This window comes from Populus alba, chromosome 10 (genome assembly GCF_005239225.2).
Source record: "Populus alba chromosome 10, ASM523922v2, whole genome shotgun sequence".
NCBI classification, from domain to species: domain Eukaryota; kingdom Viridiplantae; phylum Streptophyta; class Magnoliopsida; order Malpighiales; family Salicaceae; genus Populus; species Populus alba.
The window spans coordinates 4,555,059-4,573,208 of record NC_133293.1 but is presented as its reverse complement, the minus strand read 5'-3'; the positions used below and the strand labels follow the sequence as shown (position 1 = coordinate 4,573,208).

The 18,150-nt window shown below is 36.9% G+C and overlaps 2 protein-coding genes across 2 annotated transcripts; one reads left to right on the top strand and one right to left on the bottom strand.

The window, feature by feature from the left end:
- The first annotated feature begins 658 nt into the window (after positions 1-658).
- LOC118034570 (probable protein phosphatase 2C 35) lies at positions 659-5,136 on the top strand. Its single transcript, XM_035039912.2, has 4 exons — positions 659-2,372; positions 3,584-3,715; positions 4,146-4,349; positions 4,600-5,136. The coding sequence occupies exons 1-4, from the start codon at positions 1,452-1,454 to the stop codon at positions 4,609-4,611; spliced, it is 1,269 nt and encodes a 422-aa protein (XP_034895803.1). The 5' UTR covers positions 659-1,451; the 3' UTR covers positions 4,612-5,136.
- A 593-nt stretch (positions 5,137-5,729) lies between these two features.
- Positions 5,730-15,487, bottom strand: LOC118034569 (SAC3 family protein B). The gene is made up of 16 exons (XM_035039911.2): positions 15,191-15,487; positions 14,939-15,025; positions 14,525-14,821; positions 13,665-13,790; positions 13,047-13,256; positions 12,296-12,523; positions 11,946-12,202; positions 11,537-11,637; positions 11,217-11,432; positions 10,282-10,509; positions 10,114-10,205; positions 9,944-10,037; positions 9,013-9,105; positions 8,135-8,910; positions 7,937-8,051; positions 5,730-7,732 (listed from the first exon to the last, which is right to left on the bottom strand). The coding sequence occupies exons 1-16, from the start codon at positions 15,289-15,291 to the stop codon at positions 5,936-5,938; spliced, it is 4,818 nt and encodes a 1,605-aa protein (XP_034895802.1). The 5' UTR covers positions 15,292-15,487; the 3' UTR covers positions 5,730-5,935.
- Between the last annotated feature and the right edge of the window lie 2,663 nt (positions 15,488-18,150).

Below are 18,150 nucleotides of genomic sequence, written 5' to 3'. Positions count from 1 at the left end.
TTTTTTCCACCATTTAAAATGTTATACACATACAAAGTTCATGATTTTTATTTTTTAGTAATTTATGAAATGATAAAGGAAAGTGTAAAACGAAGTGGATTTTTTCTAAAATTAAAAAATATAATTGTAATGTATTTTTTATTGAAAAGTATTTTTTAAAAAATAACCCTATATCATATTATCAATCAAATAATATATGTTTGGTATTGTGATGTAACTTATTTTTTAAAACTTTTTTTCTTAAAAATACATAAAAAAAATTTAGATTTTTTTATTTTGACAACAACATATTAAAATCATAAAAAAATACTAAAAATAATAATTTAATGTTTTTTCAAGTCAAATATACTTTTAAAACGTATTTAAATACAATTTTAAACACAAAAACAAACAAAAATATATGTTTAGCTATGCATGTTACTTATAAAAAATATATTTTACTTAAAAAGATTTTAAATAATTTTTTATTTTTAATATTAGCCTATTAAAATTATAAAAATGCTAAAAGTTTAGTATTTTTTTAAAATTAAATATACTTTTAAAAAATTACCATAAAAACAAATCGTGTCAAAATCTCGATAATCCAAAACATCGATTAGGGCTTTCATTTAAAGAAAACAATTTTTTTTATATTCTAAAAAGAAGTGGCCTTTGTTTTTCTCTCTTTACTGTCTGTGTAGAGAGTTGTTTTCTTGGAAGATGAACTTTTGTCTGTGCATAGAAGAAAAGAAAACCCATCCATGCACACAACCTCTCTCCTTCTCTCTCTCATTTGCGTCATCATCAAACCCTTCGTTTTCGTTGTCCTCTTTTTTCTCTCTCTCTATTTCAAGTTTTTTCCTTTATATTTTCTACCGTCTTTAACATTACTATGCCTTGGTTCTTTCATCTTCTTGAGCAGCGATCCTGTGCCCCAAAACAGCTACATTTCTCCTTCTCCTGAACCCCCCACCGTCACCGGATGATCATAGGTAGACTAGAAAAGGTTTTCAACTTTTGCTTCTGCTTAGGGCTTAGGGCTTAGGGCTCAGGCTGCTTTAGTATTTCCTTTTCTTCTTCTTTCAACTAAAAATTCCTTTCTTTGGAGGTTTATTCTAATTCTTTTGTAAAACGTTTTCTTGGGTATAACCCAGATTAGAATCATTAATCGTCATTTTGAGAGCCTAATTTCCTCTTTAAACACCGAGAGGTTTTGGAGACATTTCGTTTGCCTTTTCCATTTAGGGTTTGTTTCTCAATTTCCGTCGTCAAGAACATGGCTTCCCACAAAATTACTCGTTCCACTGCTTCATTGTTGAATTCATAAGATACCCATTTCAATATTTCCACCATAATTTGCGGGGATGCAATTTTTAGGCCCGTATTAATTTTTTCTCTTTGGACCTCTTGCAAATATTAAGCGTGCGGTTCAAAATTTGCTCTTTTTAGCTCTTTGTTTGCTCGTATGAAACATGGGTTGTGTTAATGGCAAGTGTTGTAGCAGGTACCCATCGTCAACAGATGGTGATTCAGGGGGATACGGTGAAATGGGTTCATGTAGGAATGCTACCAACAAGCATATACTTACACAAAGATCACTAGAGATTGTTCCTGTCCCTTCACAAAACTATGAATTGCAGTACTCTGTCTTAACACAAAGAGGTTACTATCCTGACTCGCCAGATAAGGAAAACCAGGATAGTTTCTGCATTAGAACCCAAATTCAAGGTAACCCAAATGTACATTTCTTTGGTGTGTTTGATGGGCATGGTCATTTTGGTACTGAATGTTCCAGGTTTGTTAAGAATAGGTTATCTGAGATATTAGCAAATGATCCCACGTTATTGGATGACCCTGTTAAAGCTTATAATTCAGCATTCTTAATGACAAACTATGAGTTACATAGTAGTGAGATTGATGATTCAATGAGTGGTACAACAGCAGTAACAGTTCTTGTTATTGGAGATGCAATTTATGTTGCTAATGTGGGTGATTCGAGAGCAGTGATTGCTGTTAAGAATAGGAATAGGATTGTAGCCGAGAATTTGTCTAGTGATCAAACACCGTTTAGGAAAGACGAGTATGAAAGAGTTAAGCTTTGTGGTGCTAGGGTACTGAGTGTTGATCAAGTGGAAGGACTTAAGGATCCAGATATACAGACGTGGGGTGATGAGGAAAGTCAAGGGGGTGATCCTCCAAGATTGTGGGTGCAAAACGGGATGTATCCAGGAACAGCATTTACAAGGAGTGTAGGGGATAGTACAGCTGAGAAAATTGGTGTTATTTCTGTTCCAGAGGTTTCTATGGTTCGCCTTACTCCAAATCATTTGTTTTTTGTTGTTGCAAGTGATGGAGTTTTCGAGTTCCTCTCCAGCCAAACTGTTGTAGATATGGTATGGCATTATGACCCCTTTGTATTTCTCTTTTCCATGTGTTGCATTTATGATTTAGTGGTTACTTTTTGATTGCCTTTATATAGTTAGGCCTCTGATTGCTCGCTGCTTTTGGTTGTCTGGTAATAACGATAGGTTTTTTTTCATGAAAGTTCATAATTACATGGAAAGAAGAAGTGGAATGTAAACGAAGTTGTACATATATTTATGTCAGTATTAACTATCAAGTTTGATTTGCCGCCAGACTTTCTGATTTGATTTAGGAAAGAGTGCCGTCGTATCAAGGAAATTAATCAAAATAGACTAAACGAATCTGCCTTCTTTTTTCTTTTTTTCATCAAAATTCATTGAAATACATAGTCATGAAAATAGCTTTTCTTCACAAGTTTTTTCTCAGAACTGTTGATAGACATGTGTTTGGCATTGCCCCTCACTGCAGTGCCAAATAAGGGTTGATTGGCCTAGTTCATCAAACCATGCCATCATGTGTTGCTATAGATGAATTATTAGCATTTCTAAGTTGCTCGTGGGTAAATTTAATGTACTAGAATGTTCTTTTCCACTAGAAATTGCAAAGCAGTTATATTGAGACATGGTCAGACACTTGATCGGAGCTGACAATTACTGTATTTATTTAATAACTTCTTGAAATGATAAAGAAGCATGTGGATGTTAACTGCATGTTCTACTAAAATGTGTAATCTTCTTAAAAATGAGCTGTATTCATTTTTATTTTTTTCTTTCATTGAAATTAAATTCAGCAACGAAGAAATGATTTCTTGATAAGGTAAAAACATAGCTATTGCTAAGTTTGAGAATTTGTAAAACAAGCAACCAAAATTTAATTAATTGTTATATAAAATTCTATTGCAAGTAACTGGACTTAATGTGATGTTCTTTGTTGTGAAAGCTAAAAAATAGCATGCCACTTGCTATAAGCAACTGGGGGTAGTATATGCCTGTATGTTGATTCACTATAATCTTTTGGCATCAATTTGATGTCCACTGAAATCATGTCAAAAATCAATTCATACCATTGAAAAGAGAGGGGAGGGGGGTATATGGGATTCCATCGGAATTTTGAAGATCATCACTTTCTTCCATGAGGGAATTCTAGTCAAGTTGTTTGTAGACATTTTTATCTATGCTTTTCCTTCCTCTCATTTCTGTTGTTCCTGTCCTTAGTAATTTTACAGTCTTTCTATTGATAGGTGGCAAGATACACAGATTCCCGAGATGCTTGTGCAGCCATTGCTGGGGAGTCATACAAAATATGGTTGGAACATGAAAACAGGACAGATGATATTACGATCATTATTGTTCACATCAAGGGCTTATCTAACGTGAGTGTGATTAGAAAAAAATAAAAATCATCCTCTGGCTTTGCAGTTTTCAATGTATACATCTTTTTCCGATGCTCTAGGTCGAATCTCATGTTTTCATTTTATATTAATCTCTATTAGTGTTAGTGTTGGTGTTCTGTACTCGAGAGATTGTCTTTATATTGGAAACATTCAGTTTTCAAGAATAAGCTCTGTACCACCTGAAAATGCAACTGGTTGTGTTTGGGGTGTACTGTTGATGTGTTTGGGTTAAGATTTAATAAGTGGTGCTTTGCTTGTCTTTTGGTAAATTTAAACACATAAGCATTGGAATCTTGGTAATGCTATATCTGGGCCACTCATAGATCTCAAAGTTGCAATTGTTGAATTATTTTTATGAGGCACCTGTCACTGGCTGATGATTTCCTGATCTCTATTCTTATCGATACAGTCAGGTGCTGGTGACACAGATGGAACCACTGGAGCTAATAGGAATCCCACAAGTTCAAGGACAGGAAGAGGATCTTCTGACAGCTCTGCTGCCTCTGGATCAGAAATATACCGTTCAATAAGAAGTGAATTCACAGATCTGCAACTTTCCATGAATCGAAGCCCGGCTATTGTTGTTCCATCTCCATCTCAGCCCTGGGAATTGGTGGGTCTCCTGATCGGCTTATGCTATTGAATCGTATCTATATTATTGACTTGGTGATGTTTCTTTGTTTGCTATAATAATCCAATTAAATTGCTTCCAAAAAGCTGCTTCACATTCATTTTTATTTTTATGTAGTTTTACTTGTTTCATACATTCGATGCAGTGCATGTTTCCTCATTTGCCTCAAATTTGGTTTTAAAGAATCTATTCCCTTGAAGTCTCAATAATCTTTCTTTTGGTGGCTGTATAGGATGGGGGTTAGTGGCGCCTTCTGCCAAAATTGAAGGCAACTTTTTCTGCATGCTCAAGGATCTCCAGGCTGCAAGCTATTGCTAATGTTACTAATTACACATGACTTTGCGAGGTAAAAAATACTCTCCACTTTGTTGTAGCTTTGCCCCTGGTAATCCAAGCTTGAAGGGAGTTGGAAATCCAAGATTCCGGGATGTTCAGAACTGATAATCATGAATTCCATAATGACTCATCTCAAGAAAGAAAAAATTCCATTAGGTTTCTGGCTTGATTTCTGGATGTCGGTTGTAAACTCAACGCCTCAACCTCCTGCAATTTTGATTTCTTGATGTCAATTGTAATCCCACACACCTTCCTGATATCTCTGTGAACAGTAGACTTGTAAAGATAATGAAGTAATTGTATAATGCATTTACTCCATGATGTCTTTATCGTTATTGCATCTACTGTGTTTGATTTGTATGGTTCATGCTGACATACAATAAACAGATCCAGTGAAATCTTGTTCTCAACAGACATCGTTCACTTATTTGAATGATTTGATGTTGTCACTGTGTCGAAGTTCCTGCAATGACATTGGATTAGCTGTCTGATCCATTAATGTTCTGAGGTAAGGGGTTGTTTTCGTAGGGTTTGACCTCGTGCTTGTGTTATTGTTTCTTCAGTAAGTGACAAGGGTTTGAAGCCCATAGTGGTCCACACGCCCTCACCTTTTGGAGAAAGCATGGATTGATGTTGGCATGCCATTGCTGGAGCTTGAGGTAGTGAGTGGCAACAAATCACTTGATGGCAACTTGTTCTTAATTGTGCATGCCCACTTTATCGGTTGAGCTCACAAATCACAATAATGCAGGAAAAAGAAAATGAAAGGCAACTTTCGCCATCTGATGGTCCCTGGCAATCCAGGAACAACAGTGGCAGAGAGTGGACGAGGTTTTGAGATTTAAAACTGACATTGGTGAGGAAAGAATGAGCCAAAAAGAAACAAAGTCCGAATACAAAATGGCAAAACAGAACTTACTTGAGTGGCTGGAAGAGAAAATAAATAAATTCGTTTGTCATGATAGAAAATGAAAGGTGAAGTTACAAAATGTTCAAAGGTGAACTTGTATTTAGAACAAGTTCAAATATTGCATAACCCTTCTTTTTTCCTGTCAAAGGGGAAAACAACACATCGTCACAAGTGCAATCGAGCAGTTAAACAGAGCTCTCCACTACTATCTTTCACAAATACATGGCAATTCGCAAGTATAGTACAGAACTAGGGATACAAGACCCTCCCCTCCTTTTAAAATCAAGGATATGTTCAGGGAAACAAAATTCGTTGCCTAGTATCAGAAATAAACGGAAAGCTTCTCACCTATTGAGTTTTGCACTACGTTACACTGCTCCAACAACTTGCTTAATTTGTCAGCTTCTTTGGTTACTTTCCTGGAAAACACAACCTCAGTACTACCAGTAGTGTTTAATTGATTACTTACAGGATCAATGTTCTCTGTCTCAAACAAATTGCCATTTTGTGCTGAAGTTCTTCGGTTATCCACCAAGTCACTCGTGTTAGTGTCCTTACAAACATCGCCATTTGAAATTGTCCTCGGTGGAGGCTGAAAAGTTTCTGCGTGTCCTTGATACCTCCCTGACATAAAGAGGCTGCAGCCAGCATCAATTACTTCATCAAGGGTAGGTTCAATTAGATAAGGTGAAGATCCCCCTCCTTCAAGCTGCAGCTCATAGGGAATTCTTGAAGCTGTACCAACATCATGACATCTTAAAATGAAGGCTGAAGAGAAAGCTCCACTGGATAGACTTGTTAATCGCCAATTAAAAATCCGTTTAAATATCATAATCCACTTGGGAACTATATAGTAGCTTGACTCATGGAGCTCAAGTCGAGCACTTCTTTGTAGCATTACATATGCCTCTTTTGCAGCTAAGAGAATACCCATCATCCCACTTAATTCAGTCAGGTATGTCACAAAGCAATTCTCAAGTTGAGATCTCAGGTCTTCAATCTCATTGAACGTATTTGCACCTTTATCCAACCAGGGTATGGTATCGGGAAAATTAGGAAGTTTACATTCCCTTATTGCACTTAAAAAGGGTTCAATTCTTTCTGCCAAGCTCCAACCTATGCTTGGCAAGTACCAGTTCATCACCATTAGCTCATCGCAGCAATTATCCAGCAAGGCAATCTCAGGACAAGGCCAATTGGTAGGATTTGATTTGGCAGCAGCAGCAATTTCTCCCAGAGACCAATCCAAGGCTTCATTGAAGGCTGAGATACAATGGTTTGGACTTACCTCATTATCCCTCATGTTTTCAAGGACATCCAACAAAGGATTTAAATGGGTTAGAACCAAATCCCGTGTTTTTACGCAGTGAACATCAGGTTGTCGTGGTGATTCATTTGCCAACCACCGTAGTCCTTCCCTTAATCGCATGTCACTGAAAAATCCATCCCACATTTCCACTTGTTTGTCTTCAATAAGGAAAACAATTGAAAAACTACTAATCTGTGATTTGTCAATGTCCAGAAGGTCCAGTTCATTGACTATAATAGAAGAAAGATCCAAATCCTCTTCATAATTTGAACCACTTAAGACAAGAAGGGGCAATTTGGAACCGGAAGGGATGTATGCTAGAAGTTTACGAAGTTGGATTTTTTGAATATTCCATGGGATGCTTTCAGATACAAGGAAGATAACCGCACTTGCTCCATCTACTTTCTCATTCAAATTGTCAAATTTAAAATCCTTAACAACTGACAAGCAGCAGTTTAGGTGATTACCAGATTGACTTGGAAGCCATTTTCTCCATATTGCCAGGCCAGGAGATGAAATAAGCAGATCACCATCATCATTATCTTTTACAGAAGGCATGAGCTTTGAAAACACCCATGAGTCAGCTGCCCCTTGCATAACCTGGCTTCTCTGCCCAAGTCTGTCTCCTTGGTCGTTGATCTGAGAACATAAAATAATTTTCCAGCAGAGACATTTGGCATCTGGGTTTCTTCTGATAAGAACATCTGCGATCTCATCTGAAACATTCAGCCTTGACCATGATTGTTCATGTTTTTCATACCTCTCCTTCATGACATGATTGATGTCAAATACAGTAGCAGTGATAGATTGCTATATTGGAAGAAAAGGAGAGTCAAAAAAATAGAAATCACCCAAAAGAGATCTGCTTGCAGGTAAAATAAACCATTGAACAGGATAATAGAGGTAAAGTCTACTGACTATATTGTTGAATAAATCGCCATCAAGAAATTCAATTTGAGATGCATAAAAAGGAAGTGGTGTATAAAAATGAAATATATGAAATGAAAAACTCACATCTCTGGCCTGTCGAATTGGTGGTCCCAATGACAATGAACTTAGTGCGGCATTTGCTGCCATCTGCCTTTGCTCACGCAACTCCCTTCGCTTTAAAGATCGCCGCCTCCATAACCTGGTTGGAGACAAATGCAACAACAGTAAGAATACGGGACAAACCCCCAAAATTTAAGCTAAACAGCTGAACATGTGACCAACCTTATAATCAACTTGAGTTTTGCCTGAGCAATTTCTTCATCTTCATTACTTTCCATAACCTCGTCATTTTCACTTGCTTGATTTATATCAGAAGGTTCTTCATCTCTTGATTCATTAATAGCCACAACCTGGGAAATTGAGTTCTCCCAGTTATAACCATATTTATCACTCGGGGATCTCTCTAGCAAACCTGTTCTTGACACAATTGGTAACGACATTTCTTCTATGCTAGAAGGCATCTTTCTCTTAGGAGAGACTCTGAAAAGAGTATCATGGTTTGGCTTCTCCACAACTCCAAGCTTAGCTGGCAGAGCTTCAGGGGAGCTATGAGCCCAGGATTCACCCCATGGAAAGATATAGGCACTAGCTACCTGATGATCATCTTGACTCGTTTGGTTAACTATAGGCTCTTCGATCATTGGCTCCACCTGTGCTACAATACTTGGGGATGCAACAACTTCGAAGTCAGGAATTTCTTCATCAATTTCACTGGCAAAACTCTTTGCATCCACAAAAGGAGAAGGAACAGCCTTTGTTTCATGCTTGTAGATCATAAGAGGCTGTATCTCTTTAGCTGCTTCAGCAGGCAATGGTACCCTCTGAGAAGGTGGTGAAACATCATCAACAATCCTTTTTGATTTTTTCATATGAACAAGGTTTGAGCACTTGATAGGGTAATCCTTGTCAGCATTGAGAAACAGGCCATCCTTCACCATATATGGTTCTTCGAATTCCCTTATGGCAAAGCCATGATACTCCAGTAGTTTTTCTACTTCCTGATTCCAATCATCCAAGTACAATGTAAGACAGGTAGGATCTTCCTGTGCAAAGAATAAACAAAAGAAAGTAACTCTCATCAAGTGAAGGAAAAAAGATACCTCCATTGCAAGCCACTTGGCAATAAGGCCAACCGGGAGACCTTGGTTATTTTGTAGACCAGAATGCAAAGAAGCAAGTGCCTGGGTTCGTAACTGACCAAAAAAACATAACACATGAGACAACATTATGAAAAACACATCCGTGTTACATGCTCATGCAAATGAATCTGAAATCCAAGCAGTATAAGAGGTGAATGCTTTTATTAACACCCAAACGACACTTAAATGACCGACCCTGCAAGTGGTATCCCCTTGAGTCATATCATGAAGGTTATAGGTAATCAATCGATTATAGCAGTTAGACTTAGTGTGTTTTTTTGCGTTCAAAAAGCGCTTTTGAAAAAAAATTAATTTTTGTTTTGCTTCAAATTACTATTATTATTATTATTTGTGATTTTGGATCATTTTGATGTGCTACTATCAAAAATGAATTTTAAAAAATAAAAAATATATATTTTGATGAATTTTCAAGCAAAAAACACTTTGAAAAGCAATCGCTATCACAATCCCAATCACTATTGTAAACTACTATCTCAACATATTTTCTTCCTAGGAAACCTGGTTTTTTTTTCTCCCTTTTGCAGGAAGAAAACAAATAATGAGAACAAATAAAGAGTACAGACAAGTGACATTTGGCAATAAGGAAAATGAGCACATTGAACATAAGTCTCATGAATTAACAACAATTTATTTGAAAAGAAAAGATTTTAAAAATGTACACATGTTTAAGTACATTAACAAAGCCAGCACTTACATCAAAATATAGGAGTAGTTAACTCTACAGCACAACAGAACAGGAAAGATTGATGTGTGTGTTATGTTAAAAACTGAATACCTTGTGGGCATTATGCAGTCAAGAAGGCCAATGTAAATCTCTACTCTTATGTGGAAAAAAAAGGCAAAAAAAAAAAAAAACAACAATGACTTGTACCTTTGCAAAGTGAGCGTGCATTAAGCATGCTTGAAGGTAAGTTGCTTTCCTTGCAAGCCGAAAAAAGGCAATAAAGTTACCTGTTCTACAAGCCCTGGAGAAGCAAACTGATCCACTTATCAGAAGGATAATTCTTTAACCTAAAAAATAAATCAAGGGGAACTAACTACCTTGCTACATTACGAGCAAAAAGCACTTCTGGGGTTTGCCTTATCTCTGGTGTCATCTTCGCAAGATCCAGTGAGAGTTCTGCAGGTTCAACCTAGCAGAAATTGCTTATTTTCACAGAGAAGTCTATATAAATCTGTAAAACCAGGTCACCACTGCAGATGACTTACTTTATATCCAGGATGCTTATCTAGTTTGAGAAGTGCATAATAACCACGAAATTCTTTTTCTGTTGGCACATTAATCCCTTTCTTCCGATGGTCATCATACATTTGAAACAGTTCAACTGAAGTTTTGTTCATCTGTTCAATGTTAAGGTGCGCATCAAATCCCTCAATTGACCCCTCTCCTGTTTTGTATTTGCATAACTCATGCATGGCAATTATATGAAGCCTTATCTGACATCCACAGCAATAGCAATACATTTAGTCTTGGGAAAAATAAGATCATCGCTGGCATTATCATCCAGCTGATGCACATTGCCGAATACACAAAACAGACTACAAAATTGAAGCTGAGACACGGATGAATTAATATGGCAAAGATTAAAGGGTGGAATTGAGGAAACGGTAGATGCATGCCATTCAACTTTAAGGTGGTGCTGACAGCCAGAAAATGATATACCAAACCATCTTCTGAAAAAATAAGGCATTGCTTCTGTGCATGTGTGTTTGCGGGACAGAGAATGTGTTTGTGTCTATATCCTTGGCACTTGAAATAATACAGATTGAAAAGAGAATGCAAAGAGACAAGCTCATCATTACTGCAAGAGAGATCTGAGGATAGAGTCACTAGACCATGATCACGTAAAGGATCATTCCCCATAAGAATGCTACTCTTACATCAAATGTAGGATCACTGTGGAGAAACTAATATTAATTCAAAGAAAAAGCCATTTGACGTATGTAACTCACATCATAATTCCATGCTAAAAAAATATAAATATAACAAGTGCTGATTTCCATCCTCCAGTATGGAACTGGGAAAATTTACCAAATCAAGTTACAAGAATTAAGCATCATCCACGGTTGACGCTTTACTTTTTTCAGAAGATGAAGTGCTAAATAATTTCAATACTGAGAAAAAAAACAGAACAATGACAAACCATTTGCTCCAGCATAGTAATCGACTCTTGGCTAAAAATGTGCTGCATCCTGAGGTCCATTCGGATTGCTCGCATCCTATCCCATAAGAAGTTATACATGCCAAGAAAGTTATCATTGTAAGGCTGATCTAGCAAATTGATCAAATAATCAATAGTCTTCTGCAGGATTGGCAAGGGACGTATGAAGTTTGCTTCCCTCTCCGCCATCCTATTATACTGTGGAACACAATTATCATAATTAATATATAAATAATGAGCCAACAAAAAGTAGCTTCTGAAATGCTGCAAATAGACAAATTAAAAGTTGAGAAAGAACATACTTTCTTAACAGCAAGAAATTTGTTGGTTTGATTTCTATCTCCATCCAAGCGCTCATAATGGTCAAGATCCCCTTTCCTTTCTCTTTCTGCCCTTTCTGACTCTGAAAAATCAAGATTTTATGCCACATCAAAAGTATGGAAATTTCAGATGCTCTCATAAAACAGAAGCCAGATACCTTGTTCCAGATGACAGGAGATTAAATGAGAGAAAAAATTTAGTAAGAGTTATAAACAACTTTTTTTAATTGTCAGAATTGAAGTTTCTCCTCACCAGGAAATGATGAAGAAACCTAAACAGTGTGAAGACTGAATTATGGCAAAGAAATATAATCTCATGACATAAGAGGTCGCATCTGAATGTCATAATATTAACAAGATTACTCTTAAGTCGAGCAGTTAAGAGGGATACCAGGACACATATACGGACATAACCCAACAATAATGGTGGGTGTTTCGGACCCATCAAACTCTGGTGAAATATTGCTGTTGCTTAAATCCCCTGCTGATTCAATAGAGTGACCACCATAAAATTTTTGACTTCCAACAACAGCCTGCTCATGTCCACTTGCAGAAATCTTCTGGTCAGCAGCATCTCGGCTATTTTCAAAATCATCACTTAATTCTGTCTTGAATCGAGCTAACCGCTTTGCCTTTGCTTGTATCTCTCTGAAAAGTGCATGTGAAAAGAATTGTTCAGCTAGATTGATGATGGATGAAATAGTTTTAACCATTAATGGAAATCAATGCGCTGAGTTTTACCTTTCCACGTCATCTTGGGTGGAATATGAGTTTTCCAGAGAGACTTTATCAACTAAAGGGAAAGGTGGTGATCTTGTTCTTTTTGACATAGCAAAGCTGGTGGTCTTGGTGGGAGTGGCATCAACAGTAGCATTTACAGACAGAAAATTCCTTTGAGGAATTTGAGAATTTGAGGTGCTGAAACTAGCATTTGACCTACTAACTAACCTAGGAGGAGACACAGAAGTCCTGGCAAAGGAGGCGCACAATCAGCTTATAGAGGTGTGGAAAGGGGAAAATATGACTAACAGCCAGTATGAAGAGAAAGCTTGATGCATCCATGTGTGAAAATCAGTTTCCTATTTAATCACTACACAGATCATTAGATTCCCATTTGCAACATCTATAAACTTGTTGAATATCTAAAGGTTGTCTAGCAAAGTGTCTACTTTAAGTACAAAAGAGCAAGATTATATCATTATCTTCCCCACTACTCTCTTGAATTCCTAAAGTTATTAAAAGTTGTCGTTTCTCATATGAAAATGCTGGCAGAAAACAGTGATGAAGAAAAAAACATGATATTGCTTTGTTATTCTAAAGTTTCTTACATTTAAATTCGAAATAGTATTCAAAAGCACACTTGAGGTTCGTAAATAGAAGAATCAACACAAAGATTCTAACTCAAAATCCAACTCCAAGCAGCTCTCTCAATACTGCTACCAGATATATGGTCCTAGGAAAACTGATGTGAGCTATTACATTTGTGAATCACCTTTTATATTCCTTTTGAACAGGAAGATTGTTATTATGTGGAACTTCAGTAGCTTGTGAAACAGGCGGTGACCTAGTTCTCTTTGAGGCATGGATAGAATCGTGAGAGCCTGCATAAGATAGGACTGATGGGTCTTGGTGAGCCAGCAAGTCAGGGTAATTTCCTGGCAACTTGGGCTGATCATCCCATGCAGATGGAGGCAAAGTAGGCCTGTACAACAATTAACAGAATCACTTTCAAAGAGATAACTGTAGGAAAGTCAGCAATACAGTACATAAAAATCTATTGTCATGTGTCCTCCACCAACCAAGAAGGCACAACCATGCATGTCAATGAAGCAACTGGCTGTAACAATATCAAGATATGATCTTTATAATAGTTCACCATTAATGAGCATCCATAAAAGACATAAAGGATGCATCCAAACCAAAAAACAAAAACATAGTTTTGATAAACAAGCACCATCTAAGCATGAGTTACGAGATGAGTGATTAAATTTGTTTCTGCCATCGCCTGGTATTTTTTTCATGATTTTCTTGATAATGCAGTCGTGATCATCCATGCTACCAACACAATCACCTACATACATGTGCACACAACAAAAGAATTCAAACTTACTGTTGGCCTTCGCCAAAAGGATAACTAGCATGCTTAGCTGTTTTATTGCTTTCAAAAGCCAAAGGAGGTGATCTTGTTCTTGGTGGTACTGAGTGATTCCCACTGCCAGCATGAAAATCTGAAGGGCTACCAGATCAAGCAACGAAGAAAAGTCAGAAGTCTCCCAATAAGCTTGCAACATACTTCTTAAAAAAGACATGAATCTGTCCAAAACCATTAAACAAAATATTTAAATACAACTAATGATAACTGAGGAAGATCGCAAAAGCAAAACAAAAGATCTAGGATTTTATAGAGAGTGAGAAAAAGGAGACATGAGTAAAAAGGTACAATCTTTCCCAAAAAAACAGAGAATGAAAAGTGATTTCAATTAAAATACAAAATTAAAAAGTGAGGACGTAAGCATCCCTTTATACTACAGCCATTTGTAGCAAGATAATGTCTCCCACTCTCCCTTTCTAAAATGGAGAAGTCAAGGTTCCATCCCATGTCATGAGCCTGAAGGTTGGAAATTCAGTTGAGCACTACCCCATGCCCTAACCCACCTTTTCCATTTGACCAATGCAAAAGTAACTGGAGTGAAAATCTGTAGAACCAAGGAGATGCCTCCAAGCTCCCAGATTTGAGACAATTCTGAATGTGGAACTTCCAAATAAGCACAATGGGTGTAAACTTCAGCAAAGCACTATGACAACTAATACCAGTTCTAGGAATAGTCATGAAATGAAATGGAAAACCAAAGTGACATAATGGGAAATTGTCAAATAAAACCTGGTGCAAATTCCAAAGTAGTAATCCGTTAATTGGATTTGCATAGAGAATGCTTATGTAAAAATAAAAGAAAAACAAGAACACCTTACCTTGGAATGAAATTTTGAGTGGGATTTCTCGCAATGCCTTCATCAATAGAATGTGGAGGAGGTGATCTGGCCCTCTTCAGGTCCTGAAATCTAGCACCTTTAGCAGTTACAATAGTTCCAGAATTACGTGAAGCAACAAATGATGCGACTGCAGAAGCATCATTAAACAAGGATCCCTGCTCATTGACCCGTCTAGAAGGAGGAAACTGATTGAACGAGGGCTCACTGGATGGGTAAGAAGGGGTAGTAGTCGGACGGGATGGAGGCGACCGTGATCTTTCAACAGCTTCCGGCCTCCTATTACCAAAACAAAATCCACTAACAAGAAAAAAAAAAAACGCAACGCTTTCTTTCTTTTTTTTCCCTCTAGACATATATTGGGAAAATGAGGAAAAAGAGTAGAGTTTTTATAACCTGGGGATCCCGGTTGATTGGTAAGGAGTGGTAGCAAGAAAAGGGTCTTGATAAGTTATCGGCAGTGACCGCACAGCTTCCGAACCCCTATGATTAAAATAACAATAATTTCATAACTGTCTCTAACCACCAAAGGATCACGTAGGGCACAGAACCTTAAGCTGAGCAGAGATTTTACGAAGTTGGGTGAAATTGAAATTGATCAGCATTAATGAGTTGAAATAGATAATAATAGAAAAGGCACGAGAGTACCTTGGGGGGAAACGGGGAAAAGGCGGCTGAGGAGGACCGAAAGGAGATTCGGATAATGAAGATGGGGTTGGTCCTGCTTTCTTTCCAAACCCTGAAGACATTATCTTTTCTTCCTTCTTTCAACTAACCAAGAGCATCTGTCTGTCTATCTGTTTTATTTAATGACGGTGATCACAGCAACTCCGCTCGGTTTGGAAACTGATACTCCGCCGTGGACTGGCCGTCTTTTATTTGAATTCAGTGGAGGAGGTACTCATTGCTCGGCTTCTCGGATTTTAAATTGGGGTTAAAATGGCGTCATTCTTATTGTTGTTCTCTTCAGAAAACACTCGCTTTCTGGGCCGGGTAGTGGGTTTGAGAATCTCTTTCATGGGCCGGACCCAAACCCATGAATGCCAAGACGGAATGGCTCAATAAACAGAGTGGCTACAACCGTGTCCTGAACTTCAGGGACAGTACCCTTCACAGATATCTGAACATATCCTTGTATTTCTGGGTTTCCATCCAAAGATTTATACCAAACAAATTCAGAAAATTTCCTGAAGCGGAGGTGGTGATTCTGAGTGATGGGTTCGTGGTATTAAGTTTGAAGAAGAGTGTGAAGGTAAGGAACACTCACTGGTGAGAAAACAACTGATTCATGGAGAGCGCGTGAATGGACGGAAGATAACAGCAGTAATGCTCTAGTGAATGCTGTGACGATGATGTTGAAGAAGAGGTAGGGGCTAGACATTAGCGATATTAGTAGCAGAAAAGACAACAGCTGTGCTGGTTGTGGAACGCCACCTTACAATTCCACTACTGGGATTCAACTCTGGCTGTGGTTGGCCTGCTTTCCATGAAGGTTTCCCTGCAGCCATAAATCCCTGATGGGAGGAGGACGGAGATCACATGCTCAGCTTGTGGGGGGCCGGGTCACGGTTTCAAGGGCGAGGGTTGCGAGACTCCAGCTGACGAACGCCATTGTGTCAACAGCATCTCAATCAAGTTTGTTCCTGCTGATTAATCTCCTCTGTGCAGCCAATAAGGATTGCAGGGAGAAGGTTGTCAAAAATATTTTTTTAACATGATATGAAATATACAATATAAACTCGAATTATAATTATAAAATTATAAAAAAAATATTTTAACTAATTATATATTAATAATTTTAGTCGTAAATAATAATATAACAAAATAAAAATAAAAATGAAATAAACAATACAAATATCCAAACATCTTAAAATATATAATTCAAATTAAAATTCATACATGGTTTAAATAACTTAAAAATATGAAAAGAAAAAAAAAAGATTAAACAACTATGTTTTATTGATAGAGTTTCAGAATATTTTCTAGAGAACAGGTCTTGAAACACACTGCAGACAACTAGTAAGATGATACAATATTCTATTGTTTGTTTTTGCGTTTCAAAAGCGCTTTTAAAAAAATTTAAATTTTTTTTTACTTTTTTATTAACTTCAAATTAATATGATGATGTGCTGATGTCAAAAATAATTTTAAAAAAATTCATTGGCATGGATTTTGGCACGAAAAGTTATTTGAAAAATAACCGCAACCACACTATCAAATAAGCTACCAACTTCAAAAAAAAATTAACAGAGACCAATACAATGAACCCGTGACAACGAGAACGAAAACATACAAAATGACATCAATTTTATCCCATGCCACCTCACCTTCCACCTTTTTTTATGTTAGTAACAAGTCCTAGAAATAATGTCTAAATATCCCGACATGTATTTCAAGTTCTCTATGAGTCTTTGTTGTTTCTCTTTATTGTTAATAATGGTTAGTCTAAAACACAGTATTTCTATCTATATAATTATTCATATATCTTATTTTACTCATTTTATTCCTCACCATCTACCTCTATCTACCCATGGTTTCGATCCTCCGATTATGCCTTCCCGACCTAAAATATAGTATACGGCTTCCCCATACTCAAGATCCTCTAATGCTGGTGTTAGTCTACTAATGTTGAAAATTTGAGATTTGGGCAACAGGGAAAGGGGAGACTAGGGAGGGGGGACTATGTAGTGAAATGTCACGAGACTCGGATAGGGAGGCAGTAATTTTTTTTACTTTTGTGGGTTAAAACTCAAAATCGATCAAACTCATAAAATCGGTCCGATTTTAACCGAATTGACCATTTTCGACCGAGTTTGACCGATTTCAAGTTTTAACCCTATTTGACACATTATATACATGTTAGCTCGTAAAATCATAAGATTTTAAAAGTCAACTCGTGATTTTAACAACCATGATGGGGAGGTGGTAAGGGGTTGAAGCCTCCAATAGAACAATACAGCTGCGACGAGCATTCTATCAAAATTATTCTAGCTGATATGTCATGTGTCTCCTCGATGGAGTGAATAAGGCTTTCATGTACGCCAATAAATCCCCGATGCCTGCAAAACTAGTCAATAGAAGCCATTGCCTTGTATAAGCACAATAATAGCGAGCTTTGAGTGATGTTGTGCTCACCAATTGTCATATGAATGCTGGTAAAATTGATGCATTTGCCTTGCAATTGTTAGTATTCGTCCTCCCATTTTTTCTAATCAAAAGTAAACTCTTACTTGCGAAGAAGTCCTAAAAATATAACTAGTCTAGAAATCAAGGTTGGAAAATTCATTCTAACAATCTTATTCATTCTTTATTGTCAAGATAGTTGATAAATTATACTTAATGCTTGGTGGACCGAGATAACTTGTAGCTATTACCAGTAAAAAGTCTTTTTTAATGAAAATTGGGAACTCTCTAATACTTAAATAATTATCATTTTAGAGAGAAAAAATAAAAGAATATTCTAGAGAGATATGCTCTGAATACACACACACACACACACACACACACAATAAAAAAATGAATATTGTGAACTTTTATTCTAAAGGTCTTATGATGTACTTATAGCTCACGAGTCTTGTTTTTTATGAAGAGAAGAGTCTGGAATGTAA

What these genes read in the sequence shown, in the direction of transcription:
- LOC118034570 (XM_035039912.2), top strand. Translation starts at nt 1,452, where the DNA reads ATGGGTTGTGTTAATGGCAAGTGTTGTAGCAGGTACCCATCGTCAACA. An exon ending in GCCAAACTGTTGTAGATATG is followed by an intron (nt 2,373 to 3,583) that starts GTATGGCATTAT and finishes TTCTATTGATAG; the next exon opens with GTGGCAAGATACACAGATTC. An exon ending in ACATCAAGGGCTTATCTAAC is followed by an intron (nt 3,716 to 4,145) that starts GTGAGTGTGATT and finishes TTATCGATACAG; the next exon opens with TCAGGTGCTGGTGACACAGA.
- LOC118034569 (XM_035039911.2), bottom strand. Translation starts at nt 15,291, where the DNA reads ATGTCTTCAGGGTTTGGAAAGAAAGCAGGACCAACCCCATCTTCATTA. An exon ending in ATAAGCATCCTGGATATAAA is followed by an intron (nt 10,206 to 10,281) that starts GTAAGTCATCTG and finishes AATTTCTGCTAG; the next exon opens with GTTGAACCTGCAGAACTCTC. An exon ending in CAATTCGACAGGCCAGAGAT is followed by an intron (nt 7,733 to 7,936) that starts GTGAGTTTTTCA and finishes CTTCCAATATAG; the next exon opens with CAATCTATCACTGCTACTGT.